General features: G+C 42.9%; 1 protein-coding gene across 1 annotated transcript in view; it reads right to left on the bottom strand.

The window, feature by feature from the left end:
• EXOC4 (exocyst complex component 4) overlaps window positions 1–24,094 on the bottom strand; it is a 409,379-nt gene extending 385,285 nt beyond the window's left edge. Inside the window, exons 1-2 of the mRNA XM_051612171.1 lie at window positions 23,980–24,094; window positions 1,608–1,797 (exon numbers count right to left, since the gene is read on the bottom strand). Of these exons, the coding sequence (XP_051468131.1) occupies window positions 1,608–1,797; window positions 23,980–24,065 (276 nt within the window). The 5' untranslated portion in view covers window positions 24,066–24,094. The remainder of the gene's footprint in view (window positions 1–1,607; window positions 1,798–23,979) is intronic.
• Window positions 24,095–24,328: the final 234 nt, after the last annotated feature.

Raw genomic sequence — 24,328 nt, 5'->3', positions numbered from 1 at the left:
ATTAGATCAAAGCTACTCCAATACTAATGACCAAAACTAATATGAAAACTTAAATATCAAAAGGTCCTTCACCTTTACAGACATTCTTCCAGGCAGGAACAAAAGGTCACACCCTATGTGTTTGTTCTGACCTCTGCAAAGCTTAGTATACTGTGTGAAAACAGGCCACTGGGTACAGTTGATTTCAAATTTAGTACAATTGATCTTTGCTTTCAAAGCGCTGAGGTTTGTACATAAATCCTAGAATGAACTCTTACCCTTGGAAAGCATTAGAATGGTCTCATTTTCTTTGAAAATGCTAAATGAATTTGAAGAGTCAGAAGGGTCAGCACACAGCCCCAAAAGGGTAAAAGCTTACTGCTCCTAAAGCACCCCTGTGAATGGTTCTAGCAAAAAACCTCCACGGGGGCAGGGGGGGGAAAACCCAAACACAGAATAAACTTGGTACCTAGTTTGCCAAGTTTTGGTATAGCAAACTACACAGAGTAAAAGAGGAGAGGAGCCCAAAGAACTCATCTATCATTGCAGGGAGAGAACAGATGGAACAAGTCCACAACAAAGAGCACCAGTTATTTACTGGCACAGGGCCCAAATGTGAGCACTCAAAACACAGAAAGATACAAGAAGGGGGGGCGGGGCACAGAGTTCATGTACATTCACACAACAGAAGTGAGTTTGGATATAGCAGCAATATTCATGTTCTGAATGAAAAGCAAGCTGATGAATCATGCAGACTATCTAGGAGGTGGTTGGAGGCCAAAATACCAAAACATGAACAGATTAGATGGAAAGGTGTTAGCTTAGCAGCCCTTAAGACTTCAAAACCCTGACAACAACATGCCCAGACAATAAATGAACAGAGGGCACTGCAAAGCTTTGAGCTTCTGATCCACCTCTCATTTTGCTTTTCAACTACTTATGCTATCAACCAACCAGGAGATCCTACAAAAAACATGTTGCTAGTAAAACACAGCCTGTAACCACTATATTGCAACTCGATGGTCTGTTCCTAGTTATGCCAGAGTGACTTGAGAATCAGGCATTGTTCAGAATTAGTGGGTAAGAGGGCTTTCTCAATTCAATTCTTAGTTCAGATCAGAATGATGGTAAACTGGGAAAAGAGGGAAATAAAAGGATAAAACGGAAGCTTACAGCACTGCAACACCAATAAAAGGGCAACAAAAAGAGGGGTTGCATGGGTCTGTACTCAGTAGACATTATCAAGCAGATGCAAACACCAACATATGTAAGGCTCAACTTAATAGAAGAGAATCATAGAATGTGTGGGGTTGGAAGGAACCTTTAAAGGCCACCTAGTCCAACCCCTGCAGTGCACAGGGATGCACTGGATCCAGTTCTAACTGGATCCAGTTGCTCAGTGCCCCATCAAGTCTGACCTTGAACATCTCCAGGGATGGAGCCTCTGCCACCTCTCAGGGCAACCTGTGCCACTGTCTCACAGCCCTCATTGTACAGAACCCTCTTCCTAACATCCAGTCTAAATCTACCTCGCTCTAGACCATTGCCCCAAGTGTTCTCAGTCCACGCCCTTGCAAACAGTCCCCCTCCATCTTTTCCTGTGGCCCCTTCCCTCCAGATGACTGGACCTGTTTGATCTTGTTGCGCGAGCTGGTGATGCGCTCGGTGATGCTCTGGTAGGTGCGGATGGCCGTGGTCAGCTCTGTGTAGTGCTGCACTATCAGCTCGTCCAAGTCCCGGTCACACTTCTCATAAGCTTCTTCCAGGCGCCCTTTCTCAGTCTCTCGGTCCTCAACATCATCACTGGTGGATAAAGTCCTAGAGACAAAAACATGACAAAAAATACAATCGCGATCATAGACTGGTTTGGGTTGGACCTTCAAAATCATCAGGTTGTAAGTCCACTCCCACCAGACCAGGTTGCTCCAAGCCCCATCCAACCTGCCCTTCAACACTGCCAGGGATGGGGCAGCCACAGCTTCTCTGGGCAACCTGTTCCAGAGTCTCCCCAACCTCACAGGAAAAAATTTCTTCCTAAAGTCTAATCTAGCTCTCCCCTCTTCCAGTTTTCATCCAATATACAGGGATATTGTGAAATTATCTCTAAGGACAGGAAGCCTTTGCCTAGAAAATGCACCACCTACAGCAAGCCAGTCACTTACTAGTCTATACACTTAAATGACTGAAGTTCATTCCAGGTAAACATGCCTGTCTGGTGGTCAGCGGAGAACCAGGTACTTCAAGAAAATAAAAACACAGATACTGTGGTTTATTACTTCCCCGTTTTCAAATGCTTTGAAGCTTTTTTACTACACTACTGGATTTTTGAAAAGGAAACATTATCTATTAGTCATCATATTTCCAGGGAGTTATTAATATGGGCACAGTAAAACATGAAATATATCCTGATTTATTACTCACAAAGAAGAAATTCTACTTCAGACTTATGGCCCAGTGCAACTATTAGGTAGGAGTGTTGCAGTTACTACTCACCTGCCACAAGTACACTAGGGATACCACATGCACACAAAAATCCTTCAGAAGCCTAACCGTGCCTTCCCGTAGGCAATCTGTTTTCAAACATACACTAATACAGTGAAGAGGTGTCATGGTCCTTATTTCCCCCTGCCATTTATTTTGACCTTTGAGTAACATCTAGTAAGACTTTTTTTTTTTTTTTATAATAGTGAAGTTTGAGATTAGAATGATCAAATGGTGAAGGTTGGAAGGGACCTTCAAGATCATCAGGTTCCAACCTCCCTGCCATGAGCAGGGACACCTCCCACCAGACCAGGCTGCACAAGCCTCATCCAACCTGGCCTTGAACACCTCCAGGGAGGGGGCAGCCACAACCTCCCTGGGCAACCTGTTCCAGTGCCTTCCTACCATCATGGTGAAGAATTTCTTCCTGATGTCTGACCTAAATTTCCCCTCTTTCAGTTTAAAACCATTACCTCTTGTCCTGTCTCTGCACTCTCTGGTGAAAAGCCCCTCCCCAGCTTTCCTGGAGCCCCTTCAGGCACTGGAAGGTGCTCTAAGGTCTCCCTGGAGCCTTCTCTTCTCCAGGCTGAACACCCCAACTCTCCCACCCTGTTTTCAACAAAAGAGTTGAAAATTTAACAAAACTAGTACATGAGACAAAAGTTTCTTGCTGTCTCTCCAAATCTCTGAAATTAACTCAAGAATCAATACAGACATCTTCTTATTCCTCTCTCCATCACCCACATCCTCTCTTGAGGGCCATCCTGCCACATGAACCACAAGACCAGACCTGGAATGACTTAAAAGACCCAAGAGACAGCAACAGCCAGAAGACATTCTTATCTCCTACAGTAGGCAGGACTGAAAGTTCATTTCTGCATAAAAATAATATTGATTTTTCTTCTTTATCCTTGGAAAGGTAGCTCTTGTCTGTACAGGTTTGTTTTAAATCAGCAATATAGACATTGAAAATATATACACAATGAGATCAGTTACAGCAGTTAAGACTGGTAAATCACAACTTAAAAAGCCAGCAGGGATGAATTCTGTAACTCTGCTCACAATTTCTGAACCACTAAGAAATTTATGATGGGAAAATAAACAAAAGTAAAGACATTAAAAAAAAAATCACTGCATACAAACTGTTTTGGATCATATGCTTGAACATCATGAAGCAATCACAACTTTCAAAGAAATCTGAAGCATATACTTGGTGAAAGTGAGATGCCTTTCAAAATACAACCAGAAGAGCTTCAACACATGGAGACTATTCCGTTTAAATCATAGAAGTTTAGGCTTCTGAACTGAGGCACTCAAAGTGTATAAAAATAGTAGAAGACTGGAACAGTTCTTGAGATTTTGCTGGATTTCTGAAGCTACTAGTGTGGAAAAGGTCCAATAGTTGAAAGGAGACAAAAAAAACCCTGCTGAATGGTGCTGCCCCTCTCTGCTACAATAAAGGCTTCGCTTTGGATTGGTTAAAGACACTGTAAAACCAGTAACTCCACCTCATCTCCTGCTGTCAAAGGAAGAAAACAGTAAATTCTAGTGTAATAACTGCCGCTTGCCCTCTACAGGAAAAGAGAGGTGAGAACTGCTTGCACATCACTGAAGAATAACAAAAGAGATAAACTTATTTCCTTATGGATTATTTAACAGTATTTTCTGTGACAACAAGCAGGGCATGAGAAGTGTTAGTACTCGACAGGGTTTTTTTAATCCTTCAGCAATATTAGGGCAACAGAAGGAACTGAAGTGCAGCAGCTCTTCTCAAATCAATATAAACAAAGAACTTACCCAGACAAGAGATGCTCCCTCTCTCTCAAAAAGTAAACAGAAACATACCCAAAACTTCCAGTTGACTACCCTTTCCTTAGAAGAAAAACAACAGGCTGTACCACCTACTCAAGGACTCCATCTTTCAAAAGTAAACAACCAAGCCATTTCACGGAGGATCACAATCCCAGAATGAACAGCAAAGACAACTCAAGTGAGCAAGCAAATCTTCCACCATATGGAACATGGCACAAGAGGAGAACAGAAGCACACACACACTTGTCCTACTCACCCATCGAGGACTGAGGAATTCAAGCCAAAATATATCCTGCATCACCCCAAGAGAAAATACATCTCTTGGGAACATTGTCTTATTTTACACAGCTTTAACACTCCTTTTCACTTTCAGATGGCAGTGGCAGAAGGCCGTGACAGATACCACATGGAAATGAGGAGAGATCCTCTCTTTTGTTATGGCTCAGACTACCAGAGTGGGTGCCTCACACTGTCCTCCCTGCTCCTAAATACCACAAGCCATGCAATTACCAGGGGATGCAGTTGCACCTCTCCTCTAGCACAAGGAACACTTGGAGATGAGGATCTCCCTCTACATTTCACTGCCAGCATAGCTGCTTCTGATGCATCCAATGCATTTGTAGAATTCCAAGTTCCATCCCTCATGGTAGCTACAGAAATGTTTTCCCATGTTATTACATGAATATTGTCGTCCCAAACATTCTTGGTTGTGCCTTAAATCATGTTTTCACAAAAAAAAAAAAAAATTTTCTTAATTTGTACTCTACGCAAAGCACTTCAATATCATGCAAAAAGGACCTGAAAAGTAAGAACAGGGGTTAGAAAAATAAGCCTGGAATTAAGAAATCTGTGCACCAGCCTCTGATATCGTACTCACAGCACCTTCCCATTGCAGACTGCATTTCAACACTGGAGCATGAGCTACACAGCTCAGAGCTACTACAAACTCCTGATGTAAATACCTGCATTTCAGTGGAATGGGCTGAGCAGGCAGATCCATGTCCTTGTGGCCCAGTTTTTGTTTCTCACCTGGAGAATTATACAGCACTGGTTCCTCAAAAAAGCAACCTGCCAGTATAGGCACCAAGTACTGCTGAAACACTCCTGGTAGCAGTGTTTACATGACCTCTGCTACATAATGCACGGAGATGTGCTGGGAAACAAAGCTAAGCACAGAGTTAATGCAACAGTATTAATACACAGTACTTGGGAGATGCATTGAAGTTGAGTTTCATGCTATAACAGATGAATAGAAACCACTTGCAATAATGTGCTTGGCAGTAAATCCTCCTCCATTAAGAGCTCTTGCAGATGAATACACTTCCTTTGTGAAGAACTTTCTTTTTGCTAGAAGAATGTTCTTCAGCCTGGTTACACCAGACAGGAGTGTATATCCTTTTTAGGAATTGACATATTGTTTGAGTTTCAAGCTGAACGATATTGCTTGTCTCAGTAAGTAATGAAAACATCGATTCTCTCTAACCTGCCTTATGGATTGCACAGAATCCTGGATTGCTACAGACAATGTAGAAGCCGAACAAAATTGGCCTGTATCACAGACTAGGAAAGTTGAGTTTTAATTAAACAAAATTCAGCTTCAAAATTCTTGATTTGCTGGAGCTGTTGAAGCTTTGCCTTGAATCCACCTGCAATGCCAGTAGTTTAGTTTGTTATAAAGGGTAAAGATCTTTCTCCAAGGCTAAGACTACATCACTAATCTCAAAGGGTGCCACAAGCCTGTTCTAGTGCTCCAGCAAGTTCCTGCCCAACTTAGGCTTCCTAACAACCTCCAGTCACATCCATATTTTTGAAGCAGATACATATTGTGCTGTCCAGTTGGTTCTGTCCTTCTAATCAAGTTTAACTTGACCTCTATTAGAAAAATATCTTTAACTAAAACCTGCTAAGAACTCACACAGCCAAAACACAGATGCTTATGAAGCCCGAGAGGTCACAACCGGACCTGTATCTTAGAAACCACAAAACATATCAAAAGAAAGACAAAGCTATTATAGCTGGAAATCAGAAACTTTTGTGAGATACTACAAGCTTATTCCTACTGAAATGGTATCATAGAATCATAGAATCATAGAATCCTAGGGGTTGGAAGGGACCTCGAAAGATCATCTAGTCCAACCCCCCTGCCAGAGCAGGGTCACCTAGAATACATCACACAGGAAGGCATCCAGGCGGGTTTTGAATGTCTCCAGCGAAGGAGACTCCACAACCTCTCTAGGCAGCCTGTTCCAGTGCTCTGTCACTCTTACAGTAAAAAAATTTTTCCTGATATTCATCTTAAACCTCCTATGCTCCAACTTGTATCCATTACCCCTTGTCCTATCACTGGTCTTCACTGAAAAAAGCTTAACTCCATCTTCTTGACACTCACCCTTTACATATTTGTAAACATTGATGAGGTCCCCCCTCAGTCTCCTTTTCTCCAAACTAAAGAGACCCAGCTCCCTCAGCCTTTCCTCATAAGGGAGATGTTCCACTCCCTTAATCATCCTTGTGGCTCTGCGCTGGACTCTTTCAAGCACTTCCCTGTCCTTCTTGAACTGAGGGGCCCAGAACTGGACACAATATTCCAGATGTGGCCTCACCAATGCAGAATAGAGGGGGAGGAGAACCTCTCTTGACCTACTAACCACACCCTTTCTAATACACCCCAGGATGCCATTGGCCTTCTTAGCCACAAGGGCACACTGCTGACTCATGGTCATCCTCCTGTCCACCAGGACCCCCAGGTCCCTTTCACCTACACTGCTCTCCAGCAGGTCAGCCCCCAACCTGTACTGGTGCATGGCGTTTTTCTTCCCCAAATGCAAAACTCTACACTTGCTCTTGTTAAACTTCATCAGGTTTTTCCCCGCCCAAGTCTCCAGCCTGTCTAAGTCTCTCTGAATGGCAGCACAGCCTTCTGGTGTGTCAGCCACTCCTCCCAGCTTGGTGTCATCAGCAAACTTGCTGAGGGTACATTCTGTGCCCTCATCCAGGTCGTTGATGAAGATATTGAACAACACCGGTCCCAGTACCGACCCCTGAGGGACTCCACTAGTCACAGGCCTCCAACTAGATTCTGCCCCATTGACTACAACTCTCTGACTTCTTCCTTTCAACCAGTTCTTGATCCACCTCACTGCCTGATCATCAAACCCATACTTGATCAACTTATCTACAAGGATGCTGTGGGAGACGGTGTCAAATGCTTTACTGAAATCAAGATAGACCACATCTACCGCTCTACCATCATCTATCCACCTAGTAATTTCCTCATAGAAGGCTATGAGGTTAGTCAAACATGACTTACCCTTGGTAAAACCATGTTGACTGCTCTTGATGACCCCCATCTCCTTGATATGTCTAGAGATAGTGCCAAGGACAAGTTGTTCCATTACCTTTCCAGGGATGGAGGTGAGGCTGACCGGTCTATAGTTACCCGGGTCCTCCCTCTTGCCCTTCTTGTAGACTGGAGTGACATTTGCTATCCTCCAGTCCTCAGGCACCTCTCCAGTTACCCATGACTTACCGAAGATGATGGAGAGTGGACTAGCAATGACCTCCGCCAGCTCCCTCAGCACCCTTGGATGCATTTCATCTGGACCCATCGATTTATGGATGTCCAGATTATGCAACTGATCCCTAACCCAATCCTCATCTACTATGTCCTCACCTATCTTGACTACTTCTGGGGTTATATGAATCTGGGGCTCATGGGAAAAGCCTGCAGGAGTAAAGACAGAGGCAAAGAAGGCATTCAGCACCTCTGCCTTCTTCATATCCTCTGTCACCAGGGCACCCACCTCATTCAGCAGTGGGCCTATATTGCCTCTGGTATTAGCTTTGTTGGCTATGTATTTGAAAAAGCCCTTTCTACTGTCCTTAACCCGACTTGCAAGGTTAAGTTCCAAGGAGGCCTTAGCTTTCCTAGTTGCCTCCCTACATTCCCTGACAACATTCCTATATTCCTCCCAAGTGACCAGTCCCTCCTTCCATGATCTATAGATTTTCCTCTTCCACTTGAGTTTCCCCAGCAGTTCCTTTTTTAACCACACTGGTCTCCTAGCTCCCTTACTAGATTTTCTACCCATTGGGACACACTGATGCTGTGCTTGCAAGAAGTGGTCCTTGAATATTGTCCAGCTATTTATATATTATATATATATTATATATATATATATTATATATATTTATGTATATTTATGTTTAATTAACAGTATCCATTTTAGTTGTGATTCTGCTTACATATATAGTACACATTTGCTGCCACCTTCAGCAAAATCAAGATGCTTTAGGTGGGGAAAACACAGCCTATCTGGGTGAGCACTACACACCTCATCTGGTCTAAACTCCCAAGATTTCAGCATTTAAACATGTGACACATTCAGCAGTGGCATGAAAATACTGCAAACTTGTAATAGAAAGAAAGGCAACAGGAATACAGATGTCTTGAAAGTCCGGTCCTTCCAGCTTGACTTCAAGAACCTCAGCAGCACACACTGGGCATGTAGTTGCCAATGTAGCCTCTCTCTATACTTACAGCTCTCTGAAAATTTAGCTTCATATTCAGCAGTAGCACAGAATTCGACACAATGAGAGCAAGACAAAGACACGACTCTGCTGCTGTATAAAACCTTACTGTGCCCACACCTGGAGTGATGTGTGCAGTGCTGGCCTCTTCCCAGCCATTGCCCCTGTAAGAGTAACTAAACCAGCTCCAATGGAGCATTTATTTGGTTTTATCCTCTGAAAAGCTTCAGTAACTGACATTATCTACAGCCGATTCATGTTTTTGAGATGACGTTACTTGACTCCTGCACATGCACATACAGGAAGTGCCAGCACGAGGCCTTCCTTTCAGCCTGCCAGACTATTTCAGAATCCAAACATTCAAGAAGATATGACCAGGATGATCCATTCTTGCACTGTTCCAGGTGAAACCACTGTGCTGTCAGGCAGCCCAAGTGGGGAGAAGGCAGGTCAGGGACTTGGTTGAAACACTGCTTTGTACATCCCAGGGACACTCTCACCAAGGACACACTGTTAAATGCTTTTCCAGCCCGTGATCCTAACCTGCAAGACTCAAACTAAATGCAAGTCTCAGGCTCAGTTACCTGTCATGTTGCAAGATTTCCAGCTGGCTCAGTCTGATGTACAAGCTGGGAAATCCTCCCAGAATTTACACCTGTATTGGGAAACTCACTTGCTTTAATTACTTATTTGGGCAAAATATTGTGAAACAATTAACACAATGTCACACTCGTATTTTCATTAGAAAATGTAACTGTATTTACAGCTCTTTAGTCTGTTCTACTTAAAAACATTAAGGGACCTCTTACTACACCAGAAAGGATAAATAATTCTACACAACAAACAGAATTTAAGCCTAACAGGTGTTGTTTTTATTTCCCCTCCACTCCCTTGAGTTTGCCTTAAATGCGTGGAGATTATTTCTTTATGGATATGTTTAAATCACAACCGAAGATTCAAATAAAGAACAGCAGCAGCAAAGATTTCTGTTTATTTTACTGAAAGACCAGCAAGTTTCAGAGATAATGTTTTGGGTTTACAACTTGTTTATTTCCAGTCATAACTGGAGTCTGGATTAATGACTGGAGAACAGAAAAGAAGTAGGTGTGTGATCCACCCTATGATCAGGTAATGAAGAACCAAAAAGCACTTCTAGAAAAGCAAACCCATTCTTCAAAGGATGCAAATAGCAAGGCTTAAAGAAGAGGAACTGCAGCTATTTCAAGCCTAAATGTCAGAAAAACCTGCTACAAAACTGAAATTATCATATGGATTTTTTTAAAATAACATATTAAACGTTTTCTCACATAATTTACATTTTTGTCCACTGTGGGCGTAGGTAATATATAAATTTCAACAACATATTCAAAAGCAGCATGAGTACTGAGAATTCCTTACAGCCACCAGCAAGACCCTTCTGCTCATGTTCCCCTCAATCAGCCAAGCCCTAACTCTACCCACGTAGACCAAAACTAACTCACCACCTTCTCTTTAGTTCAAAAATTCATTACCATGTATTTCCTCCTTCAAAACCACATTAAATCCTTGAAGTGTAGCAGTATCTGTAACTACAAAATGTCATGTCACTGAATCTGAAACATTACCTTGTACATGTGAATTTCCTACCTAAGCCACTTGGTACAGGAATCCTTTCTTTTTCTTGCCCTGCACAGAAAAGCAGTAAAGCAAGGAATACTTAATATTCTTGAGATTATATATGTTCATGCTAAGACTGCAGAAAAGTACCCCAAAGGCATCTTTGCTTGTTTCAGTTCTATTAAAATGTGTGGCAAGGAAGAAGAAAAGTCAACACACTGTTTGCCAAATACAAAGCATCAAAAATTGTCTGGGAAAGGAACTTTGCAGAAGGAACTTCGAAGGAGGAATTACAAAACAGGACAGGATTATGAAACAATAATAAATACACATTAGCTTTCTAGAACTCCCTGAAAAACAAAAGTATCCAAAACATATGATAAACAGAAGGAACATCAATTTAGAAACAAGAGTATATGCAAGTTCTGAACTCAGTGGGGATGTCCAGGAGGATTCCCTGATTGTTTTTTTCATTTTCATTTCCCTAAATAAGATCCCACCTCCCCTGTAAGGTACCTGTAATTTCTACTTGGCAGCTGGCTGGCTGCAGATGTCTGTCTCATTAGCAGGAGCTCAATAGGATTAGAATAAATTTCAGCTGGATGTTAGTCTGTTAAGAGACATTTTTATGCTACAGTAAAATGGAAATTAGTTGAGCCAAATCTCATTGACTTTTGATTTTACATTGTAAAAAATCGGGATTAAACAAATGCAAAAGGCTTAATTCACTGGAGTCACTTCCACATACTGAAGGCAGGACAGGAGAAAATTAACAGACAATCCTGACATGTTTTTGTCACAGGATGCACAGCATATTTCACACAAGAGAAAACCACAAACCTTGCTATTTCCCCTGAGAGCTGCAAATTTACACTGGAATTATATTAATAAGAAAAGTCCATTAGACTATTCATTGCAGTAGAATTTCATCTGTAGATCACAAGCATTTGTCCTCTGCTTTTGAGCATCCATAACTATCACAGTGAGTAGGTGGAAAGACTTTTACAGGAGTCCTAAATCACTGTCATTGCACAAGATGCCTAAAGTCCTCAATTGCCTGCTTGTACATTGCACAAAGACAAGAATATTTCCTTTTCAGAGGTAAATACCTAAAAAAGGTATTCACATTGATCAAATATAATTGTAATCCCTACCATTTCTGTAAGAGGCTGTACTTTACAGAAGACTGAATGAACTCCACAGCTCCAGAGTAGTCTTCCTTCCTCAGCACTAAGGAACAAAGTGTCTCAGAATGTTGACACAACCAGGACCCAAAAGTACATTTATATCTACCCTCACTAATAGTTTTACAGCAGTTCAACAGACTGCAGCCATTGAAACCTAAAGAATCATTCAAAACAATGGCAGACAAGATTTTTCACTTGTGGATGCTTACCTGGAGAGGCCAGATCAATGGGCCAAGGCCATTAGCATGAAGTTCAACAAGGCCAAGTGCCAGGTCCTGCACTTGGGTCACATCAACCCCCTGCAATGCTCCAGGCTTGGGGCAGAATGGCTGAAAAGTGCCCAGAGGGAAAGGACCTGGAGGTGTTGGTTAACAGCCAGCTCAATAATGAGCCAGCCTGTGCCCAGGTGGTCAAGAAGCCACCAGTATCCTGGCTTGTGTCAGCACTAGTGTGGACAGCAGGAGCAGGGCAGGGACTGTGCCTGTGCTGGACTCTGGTGAGGAGGCACCTCAAATCCTGGGGTCAGCTCTGGGCCCCTCAGGACAAGAAGGACATTGAATGGCTGGAGTGTGTCCAGGGAAGGGCAATGGAACTGGGGAAGGGTCTGGAACACAAGTCTGCCCAGGAGCAGCAGCTGAGGGACCTGGGGGTGTTCAGCCTGGAGAAGAGGAAGCTGAGGGGAGACCTTCTCACACTCTGCAACTACCTGAGAGGAGTTGGAGTGAGGGGAGATCAGTCTCTTCTCCCAAGGAATAAGCAATAGAACCAGGGGAAACAGTCTCAAATTGTGACAGGGGAGGTGGACATTGGATATTGGGAACAATTTCTTCACTGAAAGGATTGTCAGGCCCTGGTGCAGGCTGCCTAGGGCAGTGGTGGAATCACCAACCCTGGAAGGATTTAAAAACACATGGACATGGTGCTTAGGATTATGGTTCAGTGGTGGCCTTGGCAGCACTGGGTTAATGGTTGGGCTTGATCATCTTAAAGGTCTTTTCCAAACTAAATGACTCTACGAGTCTCAGCATGGTATTCTGCAGCAGTTGCAAAACCCACTTGAGTGCCCTCAGCCTCAGCATTTTCCTGGGAGCTGCAAAACAAAACGCTTCTCACTAAAACACTAAGCAGCTTTGAGAAAGTCACACTGTTTCATTTTTATAATGCTGAAAATGTCACAGGTGTTAGCTACTATGTAACATAGCAAATACTTAGGATGCTTTGAAAATGCAACACATTAAGTACGGATAAAAGAAACTTTCCCATAAGAGTTCATACAAATAATCTGGTCCCAGCAACACCAAACTCCATACACTATCTTACAAGATACTCTCACACTACAGGTTTTTCATAGTCCCATCCAAGACTCTCAGGACTGCAAGAATTACCAGACATGACCTCTAAGTTTTCTTCTACAAAACAATGCATTAATTTGGGAAGGAAAGAAAGGAAAAGGGAGCCAACTCTCCAGCACTCAAACAACACAGGAAAAACAAGCAGATGATGTACAAGGACAGAAAACAAGCCATGATTTCCTCACAAGCTAATACATTTCTTTCATTGTTGGGAACTGAACAACATGTTTACTAAGTCGATCGACAGCAGCAGAAAACAAACAGCATTGTACTACACATCATGAGGAACAACAGATAGCTACAGGAATACAGAAATCATCTTCAGAGATGATCAGTTGCATGAGTATGAAGTAATTCACCTCCCTTCCTAACATGTTATTTTTGAACCTCAAATGCACTCCAGCCCCAAAACAGGATTTAACAGCTCCCAGCACCACAGAAAGCACAGCACACGCAGGTTCATCTTTATTCTGTACAACACTCATGTCCCCACCAATGTGCACAGCTTATCTGCACCAACCAACTATTGCAAAATCAGCTTTGATGTGAATGAAATGCACAACAGACTTTTTTTGCTGGGTTCCCATATCAACAAGCTTAAAGCACACTGAGAGTAGCCACAAGAGCAGTTCTCATAGAATGGTTTGGGCTGGAAGGGACCTTAAAGATCATCTAGTTCCAACCCCCCTACCATGAGCAGGGACACCTCCCACTCAACCAGGTTGCTCCAAGCCCCATCCAACCTGCCCTTCAAAACTTCCAGGGATGGGGCAGCCATGACTTACCCACAACCTGTTCCAGTGTCTTCACCACCCTCACTCTAAAGAATTTCCTCCTAATGTCTAACCTAAATCTCCCCTCTTCCAATTTTAATCCATTACATCTTGTCCTCTCACTCCTTGCCCTTATCCAAAGCTCCTCCCCAGCTTTCCTGGAGCCTCTTCAGGCACTGGAAGGTGCTCTAAGGTCGCCCTGGAGCCTTCTCTTCTCCAGGCTGAACACCCCAACTCTCTTGGCCTGTCCTCATATAAGAGGTGCTCCAGCCCTCAGATCATCTTCATGGCCCTTTTCTGGACTTTCTCCATGAGCTCCATGTCCTCCTCATGTTGGGGGCATATGCCATCCTACTACCCTACCTCAGCCTGAAGCACCAGAGAAACTCTGCTTAATTTTCCTCTTAAACTCTACAAGGACCAATAACAGAAACAAGTCAGAGGAAAATCCATGGATTTCTCAGCTCCAAATGCCCAGTCCAACATTTTGCCATTTATTCCTGTGTGATCTGCCCTAGCTGTTCCTGCTGTAGCAGAGTGCTTGGACATGATCATTTTCAGAAGGCCCTTTCAGCCCCCATGATTCTATGAATGTCCTTATCCCATACACAAGCTCTTTGTCCTCTGGACCTGAATTCAGGGTGTGATCCACACCTCTCCTGCTTCTTCCAGTGCCCTGCCACTCCATTTCCTTCACTGTAACAGGTTTTTCTACCAAATCCGGTCTTTACTTGTTCCTCACCCTTGCCACATTTTGCACTGTGACAAAAGAAATTTAACAACATTTAAGACTATGCATTTACAGGCATCAACTTCAAAAATCACAGCTTCAGTGGAAATCGGATTTGAAACTCAACAAGGATTTGTTTACACTGAGAAGCCTCACATTTCCCCATACAACTTGTATTATCACAAGTCTGTTTTCCAGAGTAGCTGAGTAATCTCTTTTGCCAGCCCACTGTTAGCTTCCCACCTGCCCAATAAAATGCCAAGGAAATTAGATGAAGTGTCAATTTTAAGAGAAAGCTGTTAATGAATAATAAATGTTTCATTTCTACAAACTTGCTTTCTCTGATGCCTCCAGCCAGGCTGGGTGAGTAACTGCCTGTCGATTTTACCTACCCTACAGCCAGCCCTGTTAAGTGTGATTACTGCTAAGCTATGGATACTAAACAGTCTTAATTATCTATTTCTTGGCTAGAGAATTTGTTTCACAGGAAGAACATTGTAATAACAGTATGTGGGCATTATGCTTCTGTGGAGGTTTTATTAAACAAAAAAAGAGATCCTGTGTGCAAAATGCAAAGACATTTTAGAAAATTAATGCTAAGTTAACACCTGCAACACACTAGACAATTCTTGCCAGGAGGTAAGAGCTTACTGAGCAGGTGAGGACCAGTCAGTCCCTGCTGCTTTTGACCACTGATGGAGGTGGTCAGCATCTGCATGTCCCTGTAGAGCCTCTTTCTCTGCTCCCTCATGGCACAGCAGACATGTTCATGTGTTTGTGATAACAGCAGGAACGGGCACTGCATGATACACAGGTGCAGCTTGGAAATGCAGGAAGAATCTGCTCTGACTTCTGGATGAGGTTTCTTTAAGCATGCAATTCACTTCACTCAGTGTCACTTATTCAAATGAAAACAGTCATTAAAAAGTGGGAAACACCAATAAAAAAGGCAAGCTGATCAAATTTAAATATTTCTACTTTGATCAGGAAAATGAATATTTTAGTGAGGTGTAATTGAGCCAAGTGCTGAATCACTGGGGGAATTAAAGCTCCAATTTTAAGAGTAAACTTTCTACCACCTGTTTGTATGTTGCTCTGCACCACATAATTTTGTGAGCCTCCCAGTTCCCTGCTTTGAAACACTTTTGGAGCTACAATACAGGCACCTTGTGATACCAACTGCACACAACACAACCTGGCTTGAGGCTACTCTTGGTGAAAGTTAAGGCCACATTTACAAGTGTGGCCAACTTACAGGACTCACTTCTGTTGTATATTTTTTCTCCAGTAAAAAAACACCACCAACAGAAGCAGCTCCTTCAGTACACACGGCAGCCTTAAGCAAAATCAGAAGTTTAAGTCTTACACTATGATCCAGCCCTTTTCAGGAAATTGGGTGAGGTTTTCCATGTCTTACAGTTTGGATAACAGTTCAATAATAATTCTTACTGTTCATCTTTGAAGTCTGCAACTAAGGAGTGCTGGGTAGGTACTGCATAGCAGTATGACAGAAACTCTCGAATACATTTCACGATGTATCATATATATACTTACATCACTGGACATAAAAATTAATAGAGCTTAAGATAGCAAGATTATAAAAAAAGTATTTATTCTCCTTTTTATACCATACCAAGAACTGCAGCACAAACCAGAATAAACAAGCCTCTGTAAGGTACAGAAAAAGAAATAAAAGCAAGGCCTTTGCCAACACAGGACAATTTTTGACCAACAAAGGATTTGTAAAGTCAAACACACAAAAAAAGCAGCTGTTACATGCAACAAATAACCATTAAAGTAGAACACTGTGAATGTCTAAAAAGACCAGTTTCCTCTCTGCAGGAAATAGCTGCAATGTGCTGAGGAGATTTTAGTATTAAAAAGACCAAACAGAAGCAGAGTAAAAAAAAATCCATTAGAATCTAGTTACTTCTCAAGGCACTTCTTGCCAACGACTGTGGCCACACACCAATTATAGTATTTGCTTTCTCATTTCAGTTTAAACCTTTGTGACCATTACTAGACATTTATAGTCACTAACACCCCCAGGCCAACCACACAGTGCTCCACTGAGACACAGCTCAGACAGACACAGGCTTTTTAAGGTCCCTTCCCACCCAAACCATTCTATGTCTCTGTGATATAAAGATGCGTAAGTTCTTTACAAAAAGAAACACTAATAAAATGGACTCATTTGTTAGTACCTCTTCCTCCTGAAAAAGCTGTGGGTGGAAACAGAATGTTACCAAATGGGTCTGGTCCTGATAAAACCTAGGACTGGGCCTTGTACTGAAAACATCAAGCAACACCTTAGACCAACCATGAATTTTGAAAACATTTACCAGAAACACAATACTAAAATTTAAGCTCCTGAGTCAATCAAGCTACAATTCAGAAGAAATAATAAAATCTGGTCTTCCTGAAAAATCAGGGTTGTGGGTTGTTTTTTTCCCCTAAGTCTTATTTTTACAGGTGTAAATAAAACCTGTATGGGAACAGTGCCTGTCTAGAGCAGTTCAGCAGGTTTCCTTCCTCCTGACTGCTGTGCCAGCCTATGAGACCTTACAAGCAGTTACATTTCAACAGGGTAAAATGAAAAAGTTCTGGAAAGCACCTTGGGACAAGAACTGCACCTCAGCTCACTGCCTACACCGCTCTACATATTTCCAGACGTTCATTAAACTAAATGGACTTATTTGAATTCTATAATTGAAAACTCTTCTCTCAAAGACAAGTCCCAAATGGGGTGATCTACAGCTTCCAGCACTATTTAACCTCAAAGCTTATCATCTGATGATACAAGTTTGGAAACCTCTGCAGTCTCTTTGAAACCACTGTAAAAAGTTGGCTCCTTATGAAACAAAGGCAGTAAGAAGAAAAAAATCCAAGAGTTATTTAACAATTCAGCTCAATAGCAACAGGTTGAATGTTTTCTTATTGTTTTCCCAGGTTATTTGACAGTTTCCATGAAATTCTGGGTTTGAAAAAATTAATCAAAATATTCAGTAGACAAACTATTCCCATCATGGAGACAGTGATGTCCTTAAAAGAAGGTGGTCAAAAATTGCACCGTACAAGCCAACAGGGATGAGAAATGAAGCATCACTGTGAACTGACTATGAAACTAAAGGCTCTTCCCTTCAAAAAAAATTAAATCCTGAGGCCAGCACACTCCATCCTCATCAAGCGGAATACAGGGTATCCAGCTCCAGGCAACTAGTTCTCCATTGTGCAAACAAAGAAATAACTCCTTCACTACATGGAACAGCAGAACCAAGTCTCCTCAAAATGCTGTTAAACATGCAGAGTAAACAGAGCACTGTAAAACATTTTCCTCCTTTACTTACATTCCATTAATCTTTCATGTCACTTACACAGTTGGTTAGAGCATTTTCAACAGAAGATGATGATCTTTTTATCATTGAGGACTTGCAAAAGTATCCATGATAGCTGCAGAGAAAAGGCTGAGCAGCCTACAGCCATCTAAATTAACAGGGAATTCTTGATTTTGCTCAATCCTAAATCAAAATACACCACATGGAAACAAACAATGCAGCTATAGTGGAAACAAACAATGCAGGTATAGTTAGCAAAGTTAGCAAAGACCAGACTGCACTCATTTAAGATTATGACTTCAACAGAAGTCATCACACTCCTTTAGATGTCTCCAACACCAGCAAATGAAGAGGAAAAGAAAAACCTGCACACAGGCAAAACACTCTCCATTTTGGACAAGGGATGCAGACAGACCTATAAGATGCCAGGCACAAGCTGAGTGACTCAGTTACTACTTCACTGTGTGAGAACCTACCCAGGAGACCCCAGGTACCACATCTCTTCTTCTTTATGTCCTTAACTTCAGACTCAAAAAGCCAACACAACTATTACATAAATTACCACATTCCCAGGAGAACTGACAAATCCTAAGGATTAATATTTCAAATCTGCAAGAGCAGAGGCTGGACAAAGCTACTCCAACCTGCCACCTGGATGACTATAAGATGAAGACTACTTAGGGAGCCTCTGTGCTATGAACCCATCATGATTATCACACCACATCAGAAGAGCAGTCCAGTATGAATCAGCAAGATGCTTTGGAAATGTCATGGTTAACCTGAAGGTTTCAGTACTGGACTGGAATAAAGGGGTGTTGGAGGCCATGTCACAGAACCATAAAATTGTTCTGGTTGGTAAAGACCTTTAAGATCATCAAGTTGAACCATTAACCCAGCACTGCCAAGACCACCACTAAACCATGACCCTCAGCACCACATCTACACAGCTTTTAAATTCCTCCAGGGGTGGGGACTCCACCACAGTCCTGGGCAGCCTGTGCCAGGGCCTCACGACCTTCCTTGGGAGAAGAGACTGACCCCTCCCCTCAAGCTTCAACCTCCTCTCAGGCAGTTGTAGAGCAAAGTCTTCCCTCAGCCTCCTTTGCTCCAGGCTGAACACCCCACCTTCCTCAGCAGCTCCTCAGCAGATTTGTGCTCCAGACCTTTCCCCAGCTGCATTGCCCTTTTCTGGAAACACCCCAGTCCTTCAATTCCATGAGGGGCCCAGAATTGACCCCAGGATTTGAACGGAATGCCTTCTAAAGAGCTGAAACCCTAGTACTTGTAGTATGTCATTAACAAACCAAACTATTTCCATTTCCTACTTTAAGGGCAAGCTAAACTCCAGCTCTGCACACTGCTTTGTCTAAAGGTAAAGAAGAGCTGAAAAATAAAGGACCTTGAGGTTTTATCTAGGCATGGTCACCCATGTCCTTCCACCTCTGGCCGTGTGTGTTCTCATAACCCCCCCCCTCACCTACTGTTGCTATTCTATGTAACCAGGTATCTCTAGCAAGCTACAACCCAGCACTTCCCAAGTATGCACACATTGTATACAAGTGCCTCAACATCATTTTCAGGTATATTTATAGTTTCAAACTCTATTCTGCCATATAAAATTTATTCTCAATGAATTGCTGAGCTCCTAGTCTTGAAGAAGAACTGCTAGTTTTATAACACTGGAAAACATCATTAGCAATAACAGTGGGCTTAACAGACCATTACAGTACATACAGATCAGAATAACTCTGCTTTATTTCTTGTAGCAGCTATTTCCCAAATGTAACAGCAAGGGCAACAGTTTCACATCTGTCTTCCTCACTCCACATCACAAACTGGGATATCAGCTCTATTGCTTTAGACAGAACAGGAAGACCAAATGCCAGGTCATTAGTAAGAATCCATTTAACAAAGTTCCCCATAAATGTAATGAAAATAATGGCCCTAAAAAAAGCATTAAAAAGAACTCCACTTGTGAAAAATAAAATATGGTCAAGGCTTTTTTTGCCTGTAAGCTCAATTTCTGCAGACATGAAAGTAGGAAATGCATTATGTCTTGCTTCACTTTTAGTTCTCCTTGACATCTGTCGTTTGTGTTTGCTTGTGTGAAAGCTTAGCACTAAGATTCCAATAAGGTCTTAGGGAGCCACAGCTAGTTTGTTCTCTCCCAATTAAAGCAGCTATTAAAGTCCATAAAAAAAAAAAAAAAAAAAAGCAACCTTAAATTGGAAAGAAAAACACCTAACAAAAGGCAGATATATTCACCAATTAAAAATCTGACAGGATCTCTCAAAAAAAAAAAAAATAGCATTTGCTAAATGCCAGCTTGCTTGTTTCAGAGGACAAAAAGCTGCTTCAAGTAGCTACCAACAAAACAAAAGGTTAAGAAAAATCAATATACATACATGTGTTTGTCCTCTGAAAGATAAAGATTCCCCAGCAGATGAGCAAAATTTTCTCCATTCTCTGCACTATTGTTTAAAAAGACATTGCCAAAGCCCAGGTGATCAGCATCAGACTTCAACAAAAGCTCCAGTAACAACATTTTGACCTTAAAAGGTGCCTTTTCTTTAGGGAGCTTGAAGGATCCTTCTCATATGTGAATGACATACCATGTTTTTACAGGGGGTGTGCTGAGGCATGAGTGCAAGCACTGCAGTTTTGACTGTCCAGCAGAGGGATGGGGACAGAAGCTGTAAAGCCCTGATATCCAATGCTCTACTCTGGAAGTCACAGGAGCTATGTCTTCATGTAGCAAATAACAGGAATTTCTTCTCACCAATGGGAAGACAGCTGTAAATTTGAAGATACTGTCATAGCACCTAAAGGCAGAGGGAGAAGGGCTCCCCTGAGCCACAACAAAGATGGGGATTTTAACAGCAGACTTTGCAAACATTCATTAAGCTTAACCAACCACACTTTACATCTACAAGATTTATTGTTATGATCATTCCTACCCTCCAAACCCTTTATTTCTCCTTTAGGACAAACAAGAGGGGAAACTGTACCCAGGAACTCAGTATAACCCAGCAGCACTGCTGAGGGTATGATTAAACTGCCTCAGAACTCAGCTCTCCTGGAAGCTTCAGGCTCTTTTTGAATGGATCAGCCCTGTCCTGGAGCAGTGCTGCACATGGTTCACTCCTGACAGTGTTCCTGCAGACAGGACAGACAAGGCACCAGGTACTGATCCACCCACCAAACACAGTTGTTGAATATCCCAGGAGGGCTGGTTCCCTCACACTCCTGGGCAGGAAACACAACAGGAGCTTAATATTATTAAACATCCTACCTGCAGGCTGCAAGACAGGTTTTATGATGGTCAACAATCTGAACTGCTGCTCACAGGTACTGACACCTTTTGGAACCAAGATGATACCACCAGGATCCCAAAAGGAGACCTGGGTTGGGTAGTTTGTGATAGGGACACGGCCAGTCTGCTCGAGTTGGGGCTTTGGGACAGCACAGACATCACCCACCAGCACCATGTACCTTGGGAGCCTGAAATCACCCCTCTGAGCCCTGCAGCTCCAGCTGGGTCATCATCACCCAGGAGATCCTGCTTCAGCTCAAACACCAGGGTTTCATTTCCAGTTTTGTACTCGACTGAACATCATGTCTCTTTCTGCTCAGGAAGCAACAACTTCCAAATAAATCCACACTTGAGGCTGCCTTCAATCTCTAATCTTTGCAATAACTGGAAAATCAAGATGAAATCATTGAATACTCAAATCGTCCTGCAGGAAACACCTCCCAAGAACAAACATGATCCCCAGCAGACCCAGAAAAATTGATACTTTGCAGGGACAGAAAGGAGGTCAAAGCTGGGACAAGCTTTCCTGTTGGGTCTTCCTTCATCTCAGTTTTCTGCACTCAAGAGACTAGAGACCACCCAAAATTTCCAAACTATCTCAAGATTGCAATAAACACTGACATTTATGCAGTTAACTTCCCTGAAGCAGCAGCACCCTGATTTTAGACCAGAGGCTCAGGACCTATAAAAGCTCATTTCTCACTTGATTTCAGGGCTGCTCTAATACATTTAACTTTGTAAGGGATCTAGCCCCAAACACTCTCCCTGAGAAAGAGACATTTTATTCTGGGAAGCCAAGTGAAATAAGTACTAGAATCCCTAAATGTAGCATCAGACAAGAGTAAATTATTCAGCCTCTTGCAAGAAGAGAGCTACTGAGCTTGAGTAAATATCAGAAATTATCCTTTCATTAATCAAATAATTTATATTTATAAAAGGTCCTTCAGCTTCACATTTCAAAGCTCTTTATAGACAAACACACTAAACAGATTTTGCTGAGCTAAACAAAATTCCTTTTTTTGGCAGACATTAAGTGTCTTTGCTACAAACAAGTAAAATATCATAACATTTGAAGAAGCTCCTCTGGTTTTGTTTGTTTACAGGACAAGAATGAAGTCAAATTTTGCTACTTTTCATACACTGTCTCCTTTTATGGGCCATTCACACAGCAGCAAGAGAGAAATAAACAGCCTTCCAAATAAACAGGGAAATGCAAGTGTAAAACCACAAGGATTGGCAGAAGACTCTAAACAGAAATGTTTTGGAAACAAAGCTATCAAGAAAAGAAAACTTTGCTGCATTTCAAGCCAATAACCTCCTGCCAAGATTTATAATATTTTTCTCAAGTTAAGTTATAAGAAATATATATTTAACTCACCCAGGTCTAAATTTGTTTGCAATGGTGTTTTATGAGCTTGGAAAACAGCAAGAAATTTGACCTGTCACTTGGCAGGTTCATTCCCACTTGAGCTACTACACAAAAACTAAATACAGAAGGAAGTGATTTCAATTCCTTTCCATGTCATTTGCTTTTTGTACTTGACTAACCCAAAGAAACAGGAATATTATAAACACACCACTTTTCCCTTCCTTTGCAATCTGTTCTGCTTTCAGGTTTTCATGGTCTGGCTCAACATGACACTTCAAGCTCCGCAGAGAACCTGCAAAAACCAATTCCTAATTCCATTCTGGAGGTTTAGTGATCAGGTTGTTCCACTGAATAATTTTGATTTCATCAAGTTGATACCATCAATGTTGTGTCTTAACCCTGGACCTAAGCTAGCTGAGGTATCAGTGCCTTCAAGCCAAGTATTATTAGACAAACATGATTTCTTAGTTGGAGATGAGCTCACTCTTGTTTCACATGATAAATTAAATAAGTCCAAGTTTCTTAAAATACACAAAACAAAAGGAGGTCCTTAAATGCTCCTGGAAATTACAAAAGAAAAAAGAGAAAATTACTACACATTCATGGAGGATTTTTAAATCCTAACATGCCCTAGACACAGAACTATCACTATAATAACCTCTCTGAAATAACAGAATGACTTCAGTGTCTGAAAAAGACATTGAAGTAGGAACCAAAGCTTGAAAGTTCATTACAACTCACAATAACACACTCCTATGACTGTTTGCTGCCCACACCCACTTTAGGGGACTTGCAGGAGGCCAACATTTAAAAGCTCCAGTGTGAGAAATCAGCTGCCAACCCACTGGTGGTAAGCAACGCAGAAGAAATTCACAAGCCGTAGAGAAAAGGCACAGAGGGAAACCAGTAAAACGAACTCAGGTCCTTGCTTGGCTCTAAGCATATCACAGAATCACCCTCTAGCAGAGCAAAGGAGATGTCAGGAATAAGGGTAGATGTACATAGTGCAAGCACAACTAAACGCAACTGCTTTCTCTTTGCCCCCAGCAAGGCAGTCAGACCCAGAAGAAGCAGTAAGCTTCCTACTACTGCATCCTAAGGCAGGACAAGGGACTTCCTAGTCCCACAGCTTCTCCAACCAGCCTGATTTGGCTGGGGGCTGCTGCGGGCCTGCAGGTGAGGGTCAACCATGGGCCCCACGGCAGTAAGAAGGGCTCCTCAACAACCTCCCCTATGGCATGAAGCTAGGGCTGACTCGCAGGGCTGACTGGCCCCAGGACAGAGCAAGGCGAGGGGAACAAGAAGGGGGTGGGGGGGACGGCGAGAACACCCCTCCAAGGCCTCCTCCAACAGCGAGGCCTACCTCAGCCTTGGCGGGACCCTGCAGAGACCCCCCCACACACACACGGCTAAGACCCCCCCACACACACAGCACTGCAGGGCCCACACACGCTCCCCGGAGGGCCCAGGAGGGAGGCAGGGAGGGAGGGGAGGCTGCGGGGCGAGGCCGGGCCGCCCCTACCTGATGACAGAGATGAGCAGCCCCGAGGGGTCCTTGCTCCTGCTGACGGCGCTGCGGTAGCGCCCGCCCGCCTCGCCCGCCGCCATCTTGCGCGCCCCTCAACCACACAGCGACCAACCCCTGGCCGCCCCCCCCCTCCCCGCGCAGCCAATCATAAGAGAGGGAGGGCGGGAAAATTGGGGGGCGTGAGCCAATAGAAAGAGAGGTGGGCGGGGCTGGAGGGCGGCAAGTTGCTGTGAGGCGGAGCCGCCCGCCTCTCCGGGAGGTGTGGTTCCCATGGCGGCGGCTCCGGCCCCTGCCTGGAAGTGGCGGGTGTGAAAAGGTCTTGGGAATGCGGTGGAAACGGATC

Source organism: Apus apus, chromosome 1, assembly GCF_020740795.1.
Source record: "Apus apus isolate bApuApu2 chromosome 1, bApuApu2.pri.cur, whole genome shotgun sequence".
Lineage (NCBI taxonomy): Eukaryota > Metazoa > Chordata > Aves > Apodiformes > Apodidae > Apus > Apus apus.
Note: the sequence above shows the minus strand (reverse complement) of the source record. Positions and strands in the feature narration are given on the sequence as shown.